Genomic DNA, 19,353 nt, shown 5'->3' with positions numbered 1-19,353 from the left:
GTTGTTATGGTAACCACAACACACCAGGAAAGTGAAAAGTCGGTGATTGGGTTTTGCTGAGATTGGCTGTGAAATTATTATTATTATTTTTTTAATTTTAAAGGCCTGCGAAGACTCCAGAGATATAACAATAAGGAATGTGTTTCCTTGTTTATCTAACAAACACCAAAAAACCGGACACAGCAAGTAAACTGGCTAATAAGTAAGTTTCTGCATGCTTTAAATGAACAACACACTTGTTGTACACTTGTGCTGTATTGTTATGTTGTATACACCTTTTCGTATCACATTAGCCCATTTTTTTTTCTATTTTTATGGCCTTCTCGTGTGCCTTAGCAGAATTTAGAAGCAGAAACTAAGCTGGAGCCGCTTAGCACCAGTTATAGCCGATAAGCTGTCATAATTTGGTCTTTTTGCGTTTTTCGAAAAGGTACACTTTCCGTGTGACGTTTACAGGTCTAATAATATACATGATCTTAAAATTTTCTGAATATGTTTAGGACAGTGCTCACGAATTACTTTGTGGGATCTACGTTTAAAAATAATATTTATTGATTTTGATTTCCGGTGTTCACCGGCGGAAGCGTAATCCTTCAGAATAAAAGCAGGCTTTTGCATGTCTAATTCGGTGTGTTCCGCACATACAAAACTTCTAATCATCCATCCACCCTCTTCCGCTGATCCTTCTCGGAGTCGCGGTGGGGCTGGAGCCAATGGCAGCTATCATAGGGCAAGAGGCGGGGTACACCCTGGACAGGTCACTGTGAGACAACAGTGCTAGCCACTGCACCGCTGTGCTGCCCACTTTTAGTCTTATGTTTTATTTATTGGTAAGCAAGCATAGGGAAGGCCATTAAATGTTGAAACTGTGTGCCAGGACTTTGGTGTAACAAATATTTACATATTTTCGGATTCCTGTCCCACGCAGCCTGTAGGATACTAATGTTTGTTTAGTGTGTTTCTGTCCTCAATATTATTATGTTTTGATCCAATCACTAGTGAATCCATCCCAGGAGGAGACAGAATGCAGGCCTCAGAGTGCAGAAGTTGAAGTGGAAGAGCAAGATGAGGATAAGGGAATGGAGGAGGACACCCCTCTAGTGGCCGTTGCACCCGATGCTTCACTCCCAGAAAAGCAGCCCTCAGCCTCCATTGTGGTCTCTGCTAGTCCTGCCTCCCAGTGTTTAGATGAGGTAACAATCATGTGCATTGTTATGTTGTTATTTTGTGAATGGCATTTTTAAATAGTTTTCAGAAAGACAAACATCCCTATTTGATAGTCAAAGGAGCTTGCAAAGAAAAGCGTCTGGACGTCCAGACGCTTTTCTTTGCAAGCTCCTTTGACTACGATGACCTGGATGACTGAGAACCTTCACAGACACAACCCTATTTGATAGTTATAGTGGCAGATTTAACTGCCATGATTCAAAAGAAAAGAAAATAGTATCAGATATGATATAGATGCATGTATTTGCACAAGGCTAATGTTCAGGACTATTATTTCCTCCATTCTTTTGCAGTTTAATTTCTGATAACAAAGTATTGCACATACATAATGTGCGTTAAAGTGTTCGTCATAAACATTAAGTGTGAAAAAAAGTGAATATTTAGGAGTCATCCTGTGAATGAGCACAACACTTTTATTAACTTTATCATCACAGACAGTAAACAGACAGTAAAGTCACAGTCCCACAGTTTTATCATCTTCTGCGAAGCCAATATGAAATCTGCCTTTTATTTAGTGGCTTTATTGGTTCAACACCTCATAAACCCATTTGTTATGGGCATGCAGCACCTCATCCTGCATTTTTACAAGCCTCATTCAGCCTCGGACACTAGACGGCAGACACTTTCAAAGACACTCATGCGAAACTTGTATACATTTTTTGTATACATTCGTTTGAAAGGCGATTCCAGTACACAAGTGGAGCAGGCATGAAAAGGATTTTAAACCGACCGAACATTGAAATGTGCAACACAGCCATGGAATATTAATTTAATTTTTTTTCCCCAATATAAAAATTGCATATCTATTGGCACAACAGCTGAATATGAATGATAGAAAAGATCAATCTGATACACAAAGAATTCCAATTTATGCAGATATTTACTATGAATGATCACAATTATGCCTAGTCCTTGTCATTACTCAAATGTCATCAATCATTAGACTCTGTACTGCATGACCATTGTATCATATAAAAGCTATCATACCTCTCAAAGTAAAATAAATACTATACACATCCTCATAGTGAAGCATTTCTTTCCCCAATCCTTCCCATTTACAGTGTGTATAAAATGAAATAAATGGTGCTATACAGTTTCCTAACATTAGATAGCAGTATTGTACAAGAAGAAGATTTTACAGATTATGGCATAGAGAAGTGTGCAGTAATTCGGTGCATCCAAAGCTTGGAAACACATTTTTTTTCCTCACTGCAATGTCCTGCTTCGTGGCTGCTCTCAAGAAGACTCTAGTTAAACATCAATAATGCAGAATGCACACACATACATGACTCAATAGAAATTTATTGGATGCTGCGTATTTATACTGGGATGTCTTCTGTGGTATGGGGTAATGATAAATCGGCAAGCTGCCCGAGAGCAGTGAGATAAATGCCAGAGAAGGGCCAAGTAAAGCTATACATTTATTACTGACTGTAATTTTTCTAACAGTTTGACTCTCCAGCTTGAAGTCTTTCATAATGATTATCGGACCCACTCAAAACTGTATCATCAGCTCTCGTATACCTCACTTGGGTGGCTGCTGTTAATTACAAAATCATTTACAGCAGAGAAAGTGATAGCTCATTAGTTTTTACTACTAGTATGTGCTGTGCTGTGTTTCTATGCTGGGTTTATGGCAGGAGGCAGCAGGACAGAAAGAGAAAAAAAAATGTCAAAGACCAGTGAAAAAATCTCTTCTGGTAACCCTCAATTTAATGTTATGGCCCACGTAGGAGGCTGGCCTACACTGCATGGGAGGTTTTTTTTTTTGGTTTTTTTTTAAAAAGAATTTTATTAGTCCATCATTGTTCATAGTCCATTGTCCTTTATTATCATCATTTTAATCCAACATTTTGAAGGCCACACTCACTAGAGTGGAAAAGTAATAGCACACTTAAATTTTTCACAATTATTGTTATCATTAATGCACCAAACTACTTATAGTCCTATGTGCACACGTACGCATGTGTAAATGTGTAAATGCATGACTACTAGTGAGTGTATGTGTGTTTGAGTCCTTATGTACTTGCTCTTCCATTTTCTTTGTCTTTGCCTGCATGACTGCACTCACCAATATTTACCTGTCCTTTTAAGGACCATAGTTCTTGGGCCGTATCATCATTTTGACAGTTTTAAAAGCCTGCCTGTAGTTGGTGGGGTAGTACTCGGTCGACATGTTGTGCCACGTTCCCCAGAAGATCCCGTTCCTGACTCCCTTGTATCGCTTGTGATAGTACTTCCCGTTGAGGTTGGCAGACATGCAGGCGTCAAACCACCAGCCGGAGCTGTAGTAGCCGCCGCAGTTCCCAGAGGGGTACATGTCGTTGTCGCGGTCGGGTGTGGAGAAGAACTTCTGGTCGTGGTTGAAGTGCTTGTTGAAACTGAGGGCGTTCCCAGCCGTCCCACTGTAATGAGACATTGATATATAAGGTGTGCTGTTCCAGTTTAAGGTGTTCTAGCAGCAACTGAGAGTGAGAAATATTGCATGTGCAGAAGTGAACCCTGTACCTGTATCCACTGACAGACAGACGGTAGCGTAGGTACTCATTGGCCACATAGAACTGATCATACTTTGCATATTCCCGGACACCCTCAAAGTCCTCTAGCTCGATACGCAGAATCATATCTTTTGCTTTTGTCAGCAAATGGATATGGTCATTGCCCAGCCAGAACTCACCTCTGCAGGATAGAAAGGAACAAAATGAGGCATGCTGATATATATATATATATATATAAAGCTCACATACTATGTTAGAATTTCAATTTTTTTAGCAAAATGCATGTGTACTCCAATAGAGGAAAACAGGAGAGGAGGAGAGGAGACATTCTTTTAGTGGGAGTTTAATGCTGGATATTCAGACATGCTCAGAAGGTTGTTTTGAATAATTTGTTTTATATCTGCAACTTTATGATCAGTTGAAATGGGGTCAAATCATCTACTGTGGTCATCATTTCCCTAAGGCCTAGTCCACATGTAACTTGAGTCTTCTTTTGAAAATGGTGCCTTTTCTCCTTCATTTGCTAAGTAAATAAGTCTGCACAAAAAGATAAAAATGAAATGAATGGGGTTTAAGAGCATGCCAAACCAACAGGCAGCATTACCCTGACCTCAAAGCCATAAACTCTTGTTGGCCTTATGAGCCAAAAATGTTGTTTTTGTACTTGTGATCATTCACTACTCTCTACTCCCTGTATAAGGAGTTTTATGTAGAAAGCTAAATAGCGAGCCCAATAACAAAATGGAAAAATGGCTTCTGATAATATTTGCCTCATTTTCTCTGTCTTGTTACATCAACGCTGTCACACAGTTAGAGCAGAATAGATCAACATCGGTTAGATAAGTGACTAATAATGTGCATATTTCTGATAAGTGCATTGAACAGAGTGTAATTCCTCAAGTTGATGAATCTAAATACTTTGTGGCAGTTTATTTAGTGTTCTGCTTTCTTTTGTTTCTTTACTCTGTCTCTTTTACTTCAACGCAATGCATGATGGAATGCAGCACTTGGGTTTTCCACTTTGAATACTTTGGGTATAACAGTCCTTCCTGTACATACAACAGCACTACAAATATGGCAGACTCACAGTGTTATCATGTGGACCAAAGACCAAAACACACAGGAAAAAGTTCTGATCTTTTTTAAATATCTCTATACGTCCCCTTAGTTTTATGCATGATAATCAATCACTGATAATGAAAACAGGTGTTGAACAAACAGTGATATAGAGAACAGGTGTGCATCATTAGCTCCTAAGTACTGAGGGATTAGACTCTCTCAGGTTTTGGTAAAAGTATTCTGTAGCACATGACATTAAATGAGCTCTAATTCACTGGTAAAAGAACAGTATAGATGAACAATTTCCTACTAGCAAGACAAAAAAATAAATACATTGAACAAACTGCTTGTTTTTGTGTATTCTTTCAAACTGTATAGCTTGCAGCTAGTTAGATGAGCATGTGGTAGGCTCTAGTGTAATGAGGGTCCAGAAAATAGTTGAGTTTGACTTAATGCAGTAGTGTGTAGTGCTGACTTAAAATGATACAGGCTTGACATATAACAATGCATGCTAATTAAAAAAGTTGTCCAACCTTGGCTGGACCTGCTTAATGTCACTATGTCACATGACATTAAAAAGAGTTTTCAGTGTCAGTCGTTGCATTTGCAACCAGATACATTATGTAAGGAGTTTGGTTGCAAGCTGGCAGCGTAAACTTTGAAGCTTCTCTGTGAACAAAGAACCTTGCTCTCACTAGCTTAAGGCTTCACTGATACACATGATGCGTGGCACATTTCGTTATTCTAAGAATGTCTTTCAAAAGGGGATGTTTTTGTTTCTGTTATCTGTTGCTTCTGACAGCTAATGCTATTTCTATGGGAAAAGTGTATGGATTAAGCCTTTTATTGGGTTTTTAAAAGGTTTATACACATTCAGATTCAGACTGTAAACAATAACTGGACAGATTCCTGTACTAAGAAGCAGTTTTTGGGCTTAACGTCTGGTAACTTTGAGTTTAATCCTGTGTTTTCAGTATTGCAAAAGCAGTTTGAGTCTTACTATCACCATGGTAACTTGTGCTGCAGACCTAACCTGCTCCACAACAGGTTATGGTCAAGATAAGAGGTCCACATGTATGAAATCACCATCTACTGACCAATCAGATCCTTGGAAAATAGGATCACCATTCCTGGAGGATCGCTTAGACCTTGGTGCACAGATAGTAAGAGGGCCTAAAGGTTTTTCAAAAGGATCTAGGCATCTAGGATCTTTTTCTTTACTCGATGAACCTCAGTAATAAATCTAGATTCTTAAAAGCAACGTTGTTCCTTCACTTTCTTTTACCTTCGCTGCAGACCATAGAACAATAAACCATTTTATTGTTCTATTAGCCTTAATATATTGTTGGGGAACATGGCTCTCAGACATCTAGGCCTCCAGGTGAAAGAATAAGGCAACCACTGTAGTATATACACATCTAAACACTAATTTGAGTGAATGCGTTCATATATTGGAAAGCTCTGGGTTTACTTATGCAGTTCATAACCACCGTTGCGTGACTGCTTAGGCTGATTGCTGATGTTTGAATAAGTGAAGCAAGATAAGGAAAAGATATCCTGGATATGCTGAGCATGCTTTGTCGTAAATTATCAGAGGAATGCCCAATTGTGGGGGAGGAGGGGTAAAGAAAATAACTAACCTGAGGTTCCCAAAGCCTTTCTTATACTCAGCCCAGGTGCGGTTGAAGCTGACGGACCCATTGAGGCGTTGCTGTATCACAGTCCAGCCACCTCCGAAGGACTCCATGTCACAGAATACCTCAAACGTCCCATTGCGAGCGTCAGGTGTCACACGATATATACCGTTCCTCCTCACTTCCAGCACATTGTAGTCTGAACAGTCCCGAGGGGCTAAGATGACTGCATGGGTGGCAGTGAGAAAGAGAGAAGGGAGAGTAGTTATAAGCAGATGTTACTGGATGATATTCAGTAATATTTTCATTTTGGTCTGGCATTGTTCCCTGAGACAGTAATAGAAACAGGCCCTGAGGCTGAGGAAGGCTGGAGAAAAGAAAATGAGATAGGTTAGTAGGAAATTCAGTGTGGAATTTCTCATCCCTGCCTTCATTTAAGAGGAATGCATTCAAACACAAAAACACCCCTTCACCACATTCTTTTTGCCTGTCAGACATCTTCCCCTAACCATTTATTATGTATAAAATAACATTAAAAACAAGCTGATTGTGAAATATGTATTTCACAATATATCCATGCTTATCTGAAATATAGTATTTAGAACCATTGAAGAAACAGCCTCTGCCAGGGGATAAATTCCTCTAATCTCCCCACGTGCTACAACACAGGTCCATTTTGTATACCTTCAATGCATTCTGAGCACTTTTTTTTTACCTGGCCACTTATTCGTCTACCTTTTCCTCCCATCCCTTGTGTCGCATTGCAGGCTACCGAATCAATCCAAAACCAAGGTCCAAAGACTCCTGTCAGTTAGGATTTTGGAAGTGAATGGAACAGTCTTGTTAAAACGTGGGAAAGTGTAAAACTGGATTAGAGAGCCATACCCCCTCCATGCACACTGGCACCTTGGGTCTAAATTGTCCTGACACTGGGCAGGCAGCATGTTGGACTCCTTTTGAGTGTTAGATGCGCTCCATTGATGATACAATGTTCTCATAGTCCTTAATCTCTCTAGAGGTGCAGTAGATTATAATAGTGCTGGGGTAGGCGGTGCTCATACCCCAGCAGTAGTACTGGTATAGGAAGGAAAACAGGTGTAGGGAGTGAACAGTGTTTGTAGAATGAAAAATGCATGTTGCTGTAGATAGTTGTATTTCTATTTTAAAAGGAACTGAACTAGCAGATGGAGCACAAACATTTATTTTGCTCTCTAAATAAGCAACTTCGTTTTCTGACAACATTACACTTGAATGCTTCAAGTGCAAAATAGCTGCAGATGGTAAATCACTCCATATGGGAGTCGATCGCAAGGTTGAAATGTATCCTTGTCACCTTAACAGCTCGGTCGGCATTTGGCAACAAAAGAATTGACCCGTAAATTCTTTCAGTGTCACACTCACTTTCAGCGTCTGACTGCAGTGTCGCCACTTTACATCTTCTTTTCTATTTGTCCCCATCTATCTGACTGGGCAGTCAGTGTCCCGAGACAGACAAGAGTGATCTCCATCTCAGTACGTCTGGCAATGTGCCTGACCTAAATAACTCTAATATCAGCCACTTACTCGTTCCTGAAAAACTCTTGGCTGATGGGCTGTCTATGTGACTGTTGAGGAAAATTAATAGCTAATTGGTCTGGGACAAGGAAAGTGATATGTGTCATTTCTGAAAATGATCCCAAAACAGTGTATGTTTACAGTAAAAGGACAAAGCCCGCTAGGGGATGTACTCATTTCTGAGTTGTTGTTTGTGGACAGCAGAGAAACAGCGTGAGGTAAAAGCCTGGTACCCACATTACTATTCTAACCTTGACAACGAAGGCCCTGTAAACTCATCGAAGCAGCAATTTTAGCCTATGTCATGACTTTTCCCCGCAAATCCCACAGCAGTGAGAAGTCAGACAAAGCACTGAAACATGACTCATATGTTGTTTTGCTCTGAGGGAAAAGTTCAAACAATTTTACCAGAGCAAAGTTTCCCCATTCTTCTTCTTTCTTACTCACTTTTTTGACTGGCAAGTCGACTGACATAGGCTGATGAGTCCCACGCCATATTGACTGACATGCTTTTTATAGATGACATTTTGACAGACTGATTTGACTCTTGGCGCTTTGCCTGTTTGACTTCAGACCACACAAGAGATTCTCATAAAAGGAAGACAATTATTATCAAGAAGTATGCCTCATGTCAACTGAGGAAATGTGTATCGAAAGCGATAGCATACTACTGCTTATACTACTTCAGTTTTGATGGAAAGAAACTAAAAAAAACTGTGCTTCCCTTATGAAGTTGCCCGACACCAAATTTCCAAACGAGCAGTTCTTGATGGAGGACTGAACATCTATTCTCATTTTGTATGATTGAGTTAATGTAGCTGAACAGGGACATGAATTTCTATGCTTCCTGCAGGAGTGAAAGTGAAGATCAGTGCTTGTTGCAAAAATGGAAATTGGCAAAATGAGCGAAAATGAACGCTTAGAGCACTTAGAGTGATAACAGCATCTTGACAAATGTAGTTTTACTCCCTATTAATGGTGAAATTGCAATTCTACATTGGGTTAAATGATGGTTACGGTCCTCACAAAGTTGGCATTTTTTAAAATTTGTCAGTGCAGTTTGTGTAAAAGGCCTACAGCAATTTTTTAACCTGCCAGAAATGCCTTATGTAGCTTTAGTTAAAATGCTAGATAGTTTATTTTTTGCTTCACTAAACACTTTTGACATTGTGGTAAATAACCAGGAAACTCTTATCAGTGAAAGTCTGTTTTACTCTGCCCATTAGGAGCTCGCAGAGGAACATGATCAGCATCTGGTTTGAAAGTTTTAAGACAAGAAAAATTCTAAAAGATGTTCATTTAGCAACTTTTGGAGTAACTTTTTATCGCGATTTCTAATTTGAGTGATCTTGTGAAACACCCTAACACAACGTATTGGTCGCTTTCCTCAGTAACAGCAGCTGTTTCTTTTCTGCTACATTTGGATGGAATTCAGACACCATTAGGCACGGTCTCCTGAGCTGAAGTCGGATGCTTATCCAGTTCTTGACCTGAACAAAGCAGATAGATGTAGAAAGACAAGTGCTACTGACCCTGGGTGCCATCTGTGACTACTGTAGTGTCAGGAAAGCCGCCTTCATTATTACTTGTGGTATTGGCAAGAGATAATGAGCGCTTGTCTTTTTATGCAGTAATGAGCATCCAAGAGCATGACCTCCAGAAGGAGGCAGGGAGGGAAGCAGAGAGAAGGGACTAGGAAAGAGAATTAAAGAGGGGGAGACAGTAAGAGGTAGGGCAATAGAAAAAGAAATATGAAATAGAGGAAAAATGAGGAGAGGGTATAGATGCTTTGAGGATAAATGCATAAGGGAGGGGGAAAATGATCAGGTTTGATGGAGAAAGAAGCAAGTTGGAGAAGCAAACAGAAGAGAAAGGGATGGGATTCCCTTCACACCACTGTTCCAGCTAATCTGCTTAGAAATAAGCTCACATCTGTTTTCTACATAAAAGCCCCAATATAGTGTAACATTCATAGTGAAGTACTGGATAGTATTTGCTTTCTGAAAGTGCCCTGCATTTCTACTGTGCTCGCATCCAAAATAGCTTTTACATCAATGTAAAGTGGGGTATTTGTTTTGCTTAGCTAGTCTGCAACCCCCACTGTTTCTAGATACAATATCGCAGGCTTGTTTAAACGGTCATAAAACTTCCAAGCAGGGAAGCACAGATTAATCTGCAAAATATCGATATCAGCTAGTGTTGGTTTGTTGGCTGATATCTCCAAGTACAACAGCATCTACTGGTGTCAGTGATATTCATCTATTTTGCTCGAATCAATTTCATGCTGGCTAATTGTTCAAAGATAGCGTGATGCTGTTACACTTTAAAGCATTTCACTGTCGATGTGTATCGGCCCAGAGTTTCACTATGTGTGCATTCCTACTTTCAAGTGTGGGTCTTTTTCTGCCTTCCCTTTTTGAGTTTGTGCGTATGGAGAGTAGTGAGGGGTCACTTCGGTTAGTTATGTAAGAGTTAAAGTGAATTCTCACTTTGAACCAAGTTCTATTGCTTCACTCCAGTGCAGTATGTGCTCAACTTAAAGCTATTTCACTCTGTCCATTTGTGCACTGGCTACTCTGAACCAGCCACTCCACTCCAGTAATGTAATGAATACAGTAACCTTTTGGTACGCATTAAGATGATGGAAAATTCCATTTCTCAAATCTAGACTACACCTAAATATATAATATTCTTCATATCAGTAATGGAGGAGAGATGTTGCAACAGACCAGTGAGTGTGGTTGACAAGGACACTGGCAACATAGATTTCACTTTTCATTTCCAAGGAAGAAAGGTCTTGTTGGGTGAAAGTAAACACCCTGACTCTGATTATTTTTGAAGTTGATTATAATGTCCACTCAGGAATGATTGAATACAGCCTATGCCAGAAAATATATCCCCCTGCAACCCTGAACTGCTAAACTTATTTAACCAACAGAGTTTTATTACAATAATAACATCTTTTTTTTAGGAAATAAAAAATTGAAAAGTGCACTCTTGATCATGCTCAGAAGGATTACAAAAATGTATGAGAAGAACAGAAGAGAAAAGGGGGGCGAAACATGAAATGGCAAAGATATAACAGAATAAAACATAACAGAAAAACACATTCTCTTTTAACTGAAAGCCCTTGTCACTGGGAAGATGGAGAGGGCAGATCACAAGATCAGATGAAAAATAACAGGACCAAAGGAATGGAGGGTAAGTATAACAATGTAGAGAATATTATTATTATTAATTATCTTAATAAAAGTAAGCTTACACTGAGGGCCAGTCTGGGCTGGACATTCGGTGGTACAGCTGGAGCTGAGCTTGTTGACCACTCCGGTGATGTTCTCCACCCGCCTGTCCACTATAGCCTGTACATTCTCCATGTTAAGAAGGTTGATTCCCTCCAGTCGACCCTGCAGAGCTGAGATTTGGTTCCTGGCATTGCGCAGGCTGGCTGACATCCTATTCAGCTTCACCTGAGAAAGGCCAGAGCAAGCGTGAAGGAAATTATTTTTGGCACGCACTACAAAGCAGGCAGATTACCGAAGTCACCAGCCTCCTTCATTGTTTCACCAGCCAATTTGAATTTTAGAATGGAAACAAAGTCTGCGTTACGATTGGCTGTCTGCCAAAGTGGCTGTGAGAGTCAATAAGCTTACCAGACGGCAGAAATTTACTGTCACTGGGCTGGTGTCTAACTCCGATTTTCCCACCCTGCTTATTGTACCAGAAATTTTCCCTGGCGGAGTGGCGCCAGGTAGGACTTTGCGTGTCTTTTGACATCTGGTCAGTTTGCATTCCAGCTGGGCGCATCTGACTGGAAGCATGAAACGCGCTTCATATCAGTGTCCCCTAACACTTTCACAAAGCTGCTAAAGATCTGGCTTTCTGACAATTTGCAGGGTTTTAATGGAACAGAGGAAACAGAGGAAATGGTGCAGTGCTACTATTTCACATGTTGTACACACCTCTGTGCTCTACAGATGTAGCAGAAAATGCACGCTGTATTGAACTATACCAAAACAATTTTAGATCAAGGTGAATAAATGATAAATTTGAGCTCAACCAAGTGTATTTGTAAGGTAAATGATTTATTCCTTGGTTCAGTCTTATATCTTTTCCTGTAAGTGTTAACTTTGCCTCTTACCTGCATCTCCTGCATGTTTTGGCTCGGAGCAGGTTTCCCAAAAATTGAACCCGGTCTTGCGGCATCCACAGTAGCTCCAGGAACCATCCCATCTCCCCTCTCCTCTTGGCTGGATCCACCTTGCACCTCCTGCCCCGTCACTTTTTCCCCGGCATCCCCCTGAATCGGGATCTGGTCTGCCTGCTGGTGTCCAAAAACTCCGCTGCCCCGTGCCCCACGGCACTCCTGGCACCCGCTTTTCAGCTTGTTCACTACCTCCTTCAGGCTCTGCAGCTCCTTCATCGTCTTCTCCAGCAGCCTGAACTGCTTGGGCAGCTGGATGGTGAGGGGAGGCAGAGTGATCTGGTAAGGGCAGTCCTCCCCGTCCTCTGCCCCAGAGCTCCCACACTGGCCCATAGGTCTAAGTTTGACAGGGCAAGAAGTGGGAGTACCAGACTCAAATCCCAAATGGTAGGATCCTCTAGAGTCCCATCGCTGGTGAGAGTTACCAGGAAAGTCTGCTGCCTGGCTGATTCTGAGTAATAAGGTGCCTGTAAGCAGGAGACCAGCACAAACGCAAAGTCCAATTGTCCTCATCCTTCTGTGAGATTTTTAAATAAGTGTGTGTAAAGAGAAAGCGTCTGTGGCTGCCTCTGATATGAACTTGGAGTGTATAGTAGTGTTTTTGTATGTGTGTGCATGTGTGTGTGCCTGCAGATGTCCCGTGTAAGTGTGTGGATGTGTGTCCAGTATCTTATTTGGTGTAAGAGAGTGTGTGCATGTGTATGAGTGCAGTCTGCAGGAGGGAAAGAGCGCAGGGGAACTGCCGCTGCCTCAGATAGCTGTGTCATTAATATCAGGACAAGTGAGGGAGGGAGGGAGAGAGAGGTAGAGAAAGGGATGTGAGAGAGGGAATGTGCTGATTTTCAGAGGATGGGAGGGGCAGCACTATTGCGTAATGCAAAACACCATATCAACAGCACTGTAAAAAAAAAAAAAAAGATTGGTGGTGGTTGGTAGATAGAGAAAGAGGCAGAGTCCTTTGCCTGCAGTCCATGCATGCTGCCATCCTGCCATATTCTCAAGTCAGCTCATTTCCCCGAAGAGCAGAATGACTCAGTCCACAGGAACTATTCACTCACTGCTCTTTTTTTTTTTTTATGCTGTTTTTTTTCCACAGTTTTTAACATTTAAAGACCCCTCGTTGACCTGGTTCAGATTCCAAAGCGTTACTGAAAACACTTGATAACATCCACTGCGCTAAAGTCTCTCAATTGTCTCCGGATGGGCTCAATTCCTGTATATATATGGTTTAGTACCAGAGAAAAGGTTTGTTTCAGTTTGTTTAAGCTGGCGATTTCTTTCACCTACTGAGCCTGCTTGGGATCTTGCAAATTGAGCATAACATTCATTAGAGACTTTTATAAAATGAGTTTCACCTGAATGCTGAGATTTTCTGAACATTGAGTGTGTACTGATACGCTGTCGTGATAAGATTTAATTTTTGCACTATAATACACTTGCAGACTACAAACCTACATTAACATGAAGAAAAACATTTCAGTTCAAATAAGACATGGCACTAGAGAGCTTCTATAACCATATCTTAAAGGTGCCCTTTGGATTGTCCTTGGACACAAATTCAAATACATATTCATATTTAGCGTTTCTTACTAAAGCCAATTGTTTGTACCTGTCCTGAGTGCTTGTTCGATGACTGGACAGCTGCAGGTCCCCCTGCCTACACAATGTTCAAAGTCAGACAGCGCGCTTGGTTTAAACTTGTTTTTCATTGTTGCACAACTATTTCTATGATTTCCCCAGTACTCTGTTTCCACCTTTCTACCGGTTAGTTAGTTATTTATTTATTTATTTTGGTGTTCAGTTGCTGGTGATTATGAGTCTGGAGCATTTCTGACACAGTGCTTTTATGTGTCATGTCAGGAAATGTTTGGAATAGCTGTTCAATTCTTTTTCTCTAGTGTGGCGAAAATATGGTAATGAAAAGCATGTTTTATGTAACAGCAGGCACGTTACACGTGCAACATTTTACTAAGAACAAAACAGCTTTTTTTTAACTGAAGTAGCTTCACTTCCAGTCAGGGTGAATGTGATTAACTGAAGGTGCTCTTTATTTTACCCACTTAATGATTCATCAGGAAGAAGGTCTAGTTTTTCAATGAAGGAAAACAGAAATGTTATAAATACAAAATCAGGAATTTGCAAGGCTTAAGTTTAATGAACAATGTCTTGGCTGGCACTTCAGCAATATGTTTAGGTATTTATGTTCTCATTGAAAACTTTACCTTGTCTCCTGTAGTGGTGGTGATCACAGAGTAACTTAAGATACACTCCTACCATAATACATCCCTATGATAACGATGGTGTCGCAATACAGTGATTCAGTAGAAATTGTCATTTTCATTGTCATTTTATTATTCAGTTTTGTGTACAGGGTGGGCCATTTATATGGATACACCGTAATAAAATGGTAATGGTTGGTGATATCAAAGTCCTGTTTGTGGCACATTAGTATATGTGAGGGGGCAAACTCCTCAAGATGGGTGGTGACCATGGTGGCCATATAGAAGTCGGCCATCTTGGATACAACTTTTGTTTTTTCAATAGGAAGAGGGCCATGTGACACTTCAAACTTATTGGTAATGTCACAAGAAAAACAATGGTGTGCTTGGTTTCAACGCAACTTTATTCTTTCATGAGTTATTTACAAGTTTCTGACCACTTATAAAATGTTCAATGTGCTGCCCATTGTGTTGGATTGTCAATGCAACCCTGTCCATGGTAACAGGTCGCTGTTACCATGGACTTGTTGGTCCATGGTAACAGCGTTGGATTGCTTAGTGAGGGCGAAACTTTAGAAACTTTGATACGATGACTGCACACAATTCAATTCAAGTGTATTTATATAGCACCAAATCACAAGAGCAGTCGCACTAATTTATGACATTACCAAATTATCATCTACAGAGGAGACCAAACTTTTTTATTAGACACAATCATATTTTATTCATTTTTATTTATTATTATTTATCTGGTGAAGCAGACAACAGCTAGCTATCGGGCTAACAAAGCTTGCATTTGTGTGAAACACCATTAGCTTGTATGCCCAGTGCATAATCCAACAGTGTCAAAGCAGAAATTAGATTTAAGAGTTAGGTTTTATATTCCTGACAGCTGAAGAAAGCGAGTGAACTGCTATCCGTGGAGGTTTGATGTGTTGAGTTGTATTGGGCTGTCACTTGCACTCACTAGTGAAGAATTGGACCATGTCAATAACTAGGTTATACTTTACTAGACACACACAACACTCACTATATTATAAACTCTTTACAAAAGGATTTCACTAGAGAAAACGAATTTGAAGATCACCTCCAAAACCGAATCCCTTAAAACAGCGGTCTGTCACTCTATTACAATAAATGTGTAGGAATGGAGCTGAATGAATCTAACCAAACTGCAGACATCCATGAGCTTGCACATGGTTTTTGTGTTTCAAAACTGCTATGAAGTCGCCAATAATGGATTTATGAATGGGTTTATATTGTTTATTTAAATATGTAAACAGATCATGACGCCTTTCTTAATCAGCAAATGAACAATACACTTGCTTTTGTATGTAATGAAAAAATGGTGCTGTGGTTATTTTCAGTGGTTTTTGTATGGTCATAATTAATATTGCAGTCATACTTCATCACAAACATTACTCATGAATGAGCCTCCCTCCTGGAGCATCTTATAGAAATTATTAAGCAATGAAAGCCATTAGCATGAACTCTGTAGGGCTCACAGTGACTACATGAGGCTGGATGCTTGGAGGCTTCTTTTTGTGGGTTCATGAACTTGGCACTGATTGTTTGTTTCTGGGACATAGCTATGGTTTCAATTTCTTATGTGATTCATAACCACAAAATGTGCAGTTGTTTTTTCTTACTCATTCTGGAGCATTTTTTGCCTCGTTACATGGCTTACTTCTGCAGAAGTGATGTTATGTTTCTACAGAATAAGTTTAAAACCTGGCACTCCAGGAAGGAAAATGTTCCTGAACAAAACTTCTCCTGACAAAGAGATCCAGCTTGGCCGTAGGCTCCACTCCAGTTCAGTCAGTCGATATGAGGAGATGACGGTAGAAATAGAGAGCGAGAGATCATGTCATGGAATTCATGGCTTTGCCTCATAGCTATTGTCATTATTTTTCTCCCTGAGGGTGCAGAGTATTAAAGCCCACAGTGTCTTTTTGTTACACACTCCACATACCTGCTGCACTACACACTCGTATTCCTGGAACATTTTCCTGCTGTTCTGCAGCACAGATCACATGCTCGCGTATGTGTGCGGAGGTTGGGGGAAAGATGGACAGCCACTGGATGTGCGTCCTCATGCCTGAGTAAATATCTTCCAGTAATTGTCTCTACCTCACTTCAGAGATGCTTTGCCACATGTGAGCCTCATGCACCCACCCCTTAAAAGCCTCCAGTACTCTCCGCTGCTCAAGATAAGTCTTGGCACCAGAATTAGAGAGTCTGCCTGGAAGCGCTTCAGGCTGCTTCTCTCAGATAAATGCCCAGTTTACAGCCAGGATGTTTGTTCCATCACTGGTGTCATCTGTGCTGCTGACAACACAAATGGCTGTGTAGAATTTAGCGTCAGATCCTTTTTTAAAGTAAATTAGTTTCAATGTCGCAATTAAGTCATTATTAAAGAGTAGTTCAAGACGTATTTTGGGATGATCCACCTGTCACAGTTGTAGTTACACTGATATGACCTTGGGACTGACCCCACCCCCTTCCAAAAACCAGAAAAAACAGAAAAAAACAACATTGTAATAAATCATATTAACCAGAGAGTCCTAATCTAAATCATTCACAACATTCATATCTTTGTCCTTTCGGACCTTGGAACGTGGTTGGGTACTTCAAGCAATTTTGACAATAGCCAGATAAACAATTTAATAGGATGAATCTGAAAACATAATCGCCTATCCCTAATGTTTGTAGTCGAGGTGAGATATCAGCCCACGTGCGTGTATATTAATATGATCAAAACGTTTGTGTGTGTTCATTGCCGTTAGATTACTTGCTACACAGTCCGACCTGAGATATCCTCAGTTCTGCAGCTCTTTGATACAGACAAGGCTATCCCTCATTACTCCCTCCTCTCCACCAACCTGGTTCTAAAGATAAGCCCGGAACAACACCTGTCCTCTGTTTCTATCACCGTTACACACACACACACACACACATACAACTCCCTTTGTGAGGAGAGAAATTTCACAACTCTTGCAGATTATTTCCCTTTCGCAGTGCTCTTGACCTGATATCTTCATCTGCGCTGTGTTTTGTTTTGCTGGTTTCCAAAGTTTCCCAGCTGTGTATTTTTTTTTTATCTTAAACCTTTATTAATCATTCAAGGATTGATTGTCTTCAATTGCTTGTAGTTATCATCATATATGGGCCATTTTCAGTGAATGCTCTTGATCTTTTGAGATTGGCCATAGTTTGATGTTTGTTTGTTGTTCTCGATAAAGTGTTCTGATTTTTTGATATCTGCTGCGGCGATAAAGGTTTATTCACCCCAACTCGGGATGAATCCTTTTACGGATATCGGGAGGTTGCCCTTTGTTGTGGTTGATCTCAGTTTTTTTCTTTTTCGTTTCATTTCGGACTATTTTGATGTTTGAAGATGGAATCTATTGATTTAGCTTTCAACTTCTTGGACTTAATTTGTCACAAGATATATTAAAGAAAACTGCTTACTGGTCATAAGATTTGTTTTTTGTTCTGTTTTTCTGTTTCCTAGCAGTTTTATCTTTTTGGATATTGAATCTGGGTGGAATGGGGACAAGAGGTTTCTGCAGGATGTGATATTCTATTAATTTGTCCTTTTGAACAGGCAGCTCTGGGTGCAACCAGATTTTCTCTGATAATGACAGCTGAGCTGGCAAACCCTAGCAGGAGGGTTTGAGCCCGAACAGTCTAAATGCTGTTGTAGCTCCGATATCTTTCTTCATTCTTAATTTCATGATGATGTTAAACTAATATTCTTTTTGTGTTCTTTAGTTGTTGTCAATGGGCAGAATCAGCCAGACCAAAGCTGCCAAACTGAAATCTACCTACAAGCTCCTCCATGATACCTTGAAGAGGTATGTTTGATAAACCAGGTTTTTTTTTTTTTGTGTTCTACTTTGGAATCATTTTTTGACTACAGTGACATTTCCTTGGGCGAAACGAGCACTTTGTCAGATCCAGTTACGCTTCACTTGTTTACCCTTTAAAATCTTCGATGTACTTTCAGAAGAGAAGAGCAGCTTTGTTTACGTTAATAGAGAATTGTAGAATGCAGGTGAGGAAGTGTGAAGAGGTTACAGACACTACAACTGCTGTATAGGCTGAAACACTTGTCAGTGAGAGAAAATCTTCAAGACATATTTCTTTTCCACTGTTATTGTATCCTGATTTGAACACTAGTTCTGATTAAATCTAGTGCTGTCCTCGTTAATCTCGTTAAAATGACGTTAACGCCATAACCTCATAACGCAGCAACGCTGCACGACGTCAACGTGTTAGCGCAGTTAGCTCGTTAACGCACGGGGTGATCCACGTTAACCCGCTAACGCTGACAGCACTAATTAAAACATTTCTACGTTTAGTTTCTTGGGACAGCTGATTATGCATGTTGAACTTTATTAGCTTAAAAGTAAATCAGTGACAAAACTAATTACGCCCCAGGATTTAACAGCTTATAGACCCACCTTTAGCAGTAATAACTTGAAGCAGTCATTTTCACAATGACTTTATCAGCCCCTTACATCGTTGTGGAGGGATTTTGGCCCACTGTTCTTCACAAAATTACTTCAGGCACTGATTTATGCATAGCTCTCTAAAGGTCCCATCACAGCACTTTACTCATGTTGAAGTCTGGACTTTGACTGGGGCTTGAGATTTTTGACCTGTTGCCCAGGCCCAGTTTAAGCAGTTTAAGCCAAGCTTTGGCTGTCAAACGGCCAAAAGATTTTTCTCTAGAAACTTGTTTTTTTACAGAGGAGTTCATGGTCCACTCAATAACTACAAGGTGTCCAGTATTATGTACTGTAGCTGCACAAAAAGCACAAATCATCACCCTTCCACCTCCATGCTTGACAGTTGGTATGAGTTTGTGCTTTTCTCCAAATGTGGCTCTGTACGTTTTGTTCTCATCTGTCCAAAGGGCATTGTTCTCATATTCTTATGATTGTTGTTCAGATTGA

The 19,353-nt window shown here is 40.3% G+C and overlaps 2 protein-coding genes across 3 annotated transcripts in view; one reads left to right on the top strand and one right to left on the bottom strand.

Moving 5' to 3' along the window:
- Window positions 1-3: 3 nt before the first annotated feature.
- Window positions 4-19,353, top strand: part of ccdc146 (coiled-coil domain containing 146) — a 62,912-nt gene continuing 43,562 nt past the window's right edge. Inside the window, exons 1-3 of one of the 2 annotated variants that reach the window (XM_086268910.1) lie at window positions 4-202; window positions 1,000-1,193; window positions 18,167-18,249. In XM_086268910.1, coding sequence (XP_086125036.1) covers window position 202; window positions 1,000-1,193; window positions 18,167-18,249 — 278 coding nt within the window. In that variant the 5' untranslated portion in view covers window positions 4-201. Of the gene's footprint in view, window positions 203-635; window positions 831-999; window positions 1,194-18,166; window positions 18,250-19,353 lie in introns of those variants that run through there. The other variant, XM_086268911.1, reaches the window with a different exon arrangement.
- Window positions 1,623-12,932, bottom strand: fgl2a (fibrinogen-like 2a). Its single transcript, XM_086269047.1, has 5 exons — window positions 12,111-12,932; window positions 11,235-11,439; window positions 6,425-6,644; window positions 3,736-3,906; window positions 1,623-3,632 (listed from the first exon to the last, which is right to left on the bottom strand). Exons 1-5 carry the CDS (start codon window positions 12,684-12,686, stop codon window positions 3,317-3,319), a joined length of 1,488 nt encoding a protein of 495 aa, XP_086125173.1. The 5' UTR covers window positions 12,687-12,932; the 3' UTR covers window positions 1,623-3,316.

Source organism: Aulonocara sp. 'chitande type north' Nkhata Bay, linkage group LG17, assembly GCF_057382095.1.
Source record: "Aulonocara sp. 'chitande type north' Nkhata Bay isolate Kocher_YH1m ecotype deep benthic linkage group LG17, A_spYH_male_GT1.1, whole genome shotgun sequence".
Lineage (NCBI taxonomy): Eukaryota > Metazoa > Chordata > Actinopteri > Cichliformes > Cichlidae > Aulonocara > Aulonocara sp. 'chitande type north' Nkhata Bay.
This window is presented reverse-complemented; position numbering and strand designations above follow the sequence as displayed.

Bases quoted from the DNA above. Each gene is read 5' to 3' on its own strand.
- fgl2a (XM_086269047.1), bottom strand. From the start codon at position 12,686: ATGAGGACAATTGGACTTTGCGTTTGTGCTGGTCTCCTGCTTACAGGC. The intron at 3,907-6,424 runs GTTAGTTATTTT...TCTATCCTGCAG, and splicing joins AAAGGCTTTGGGAACCTCAG to AGGTGAGTTCTGGCTGGGCA. The intron at 3,633-3,735 runs GTACAGGGTTCA...GTCTCATTACAG, and splicing joins CTGTCTGTCAGTGGATACAG to TGGGACGGCTGGGAACGCCC.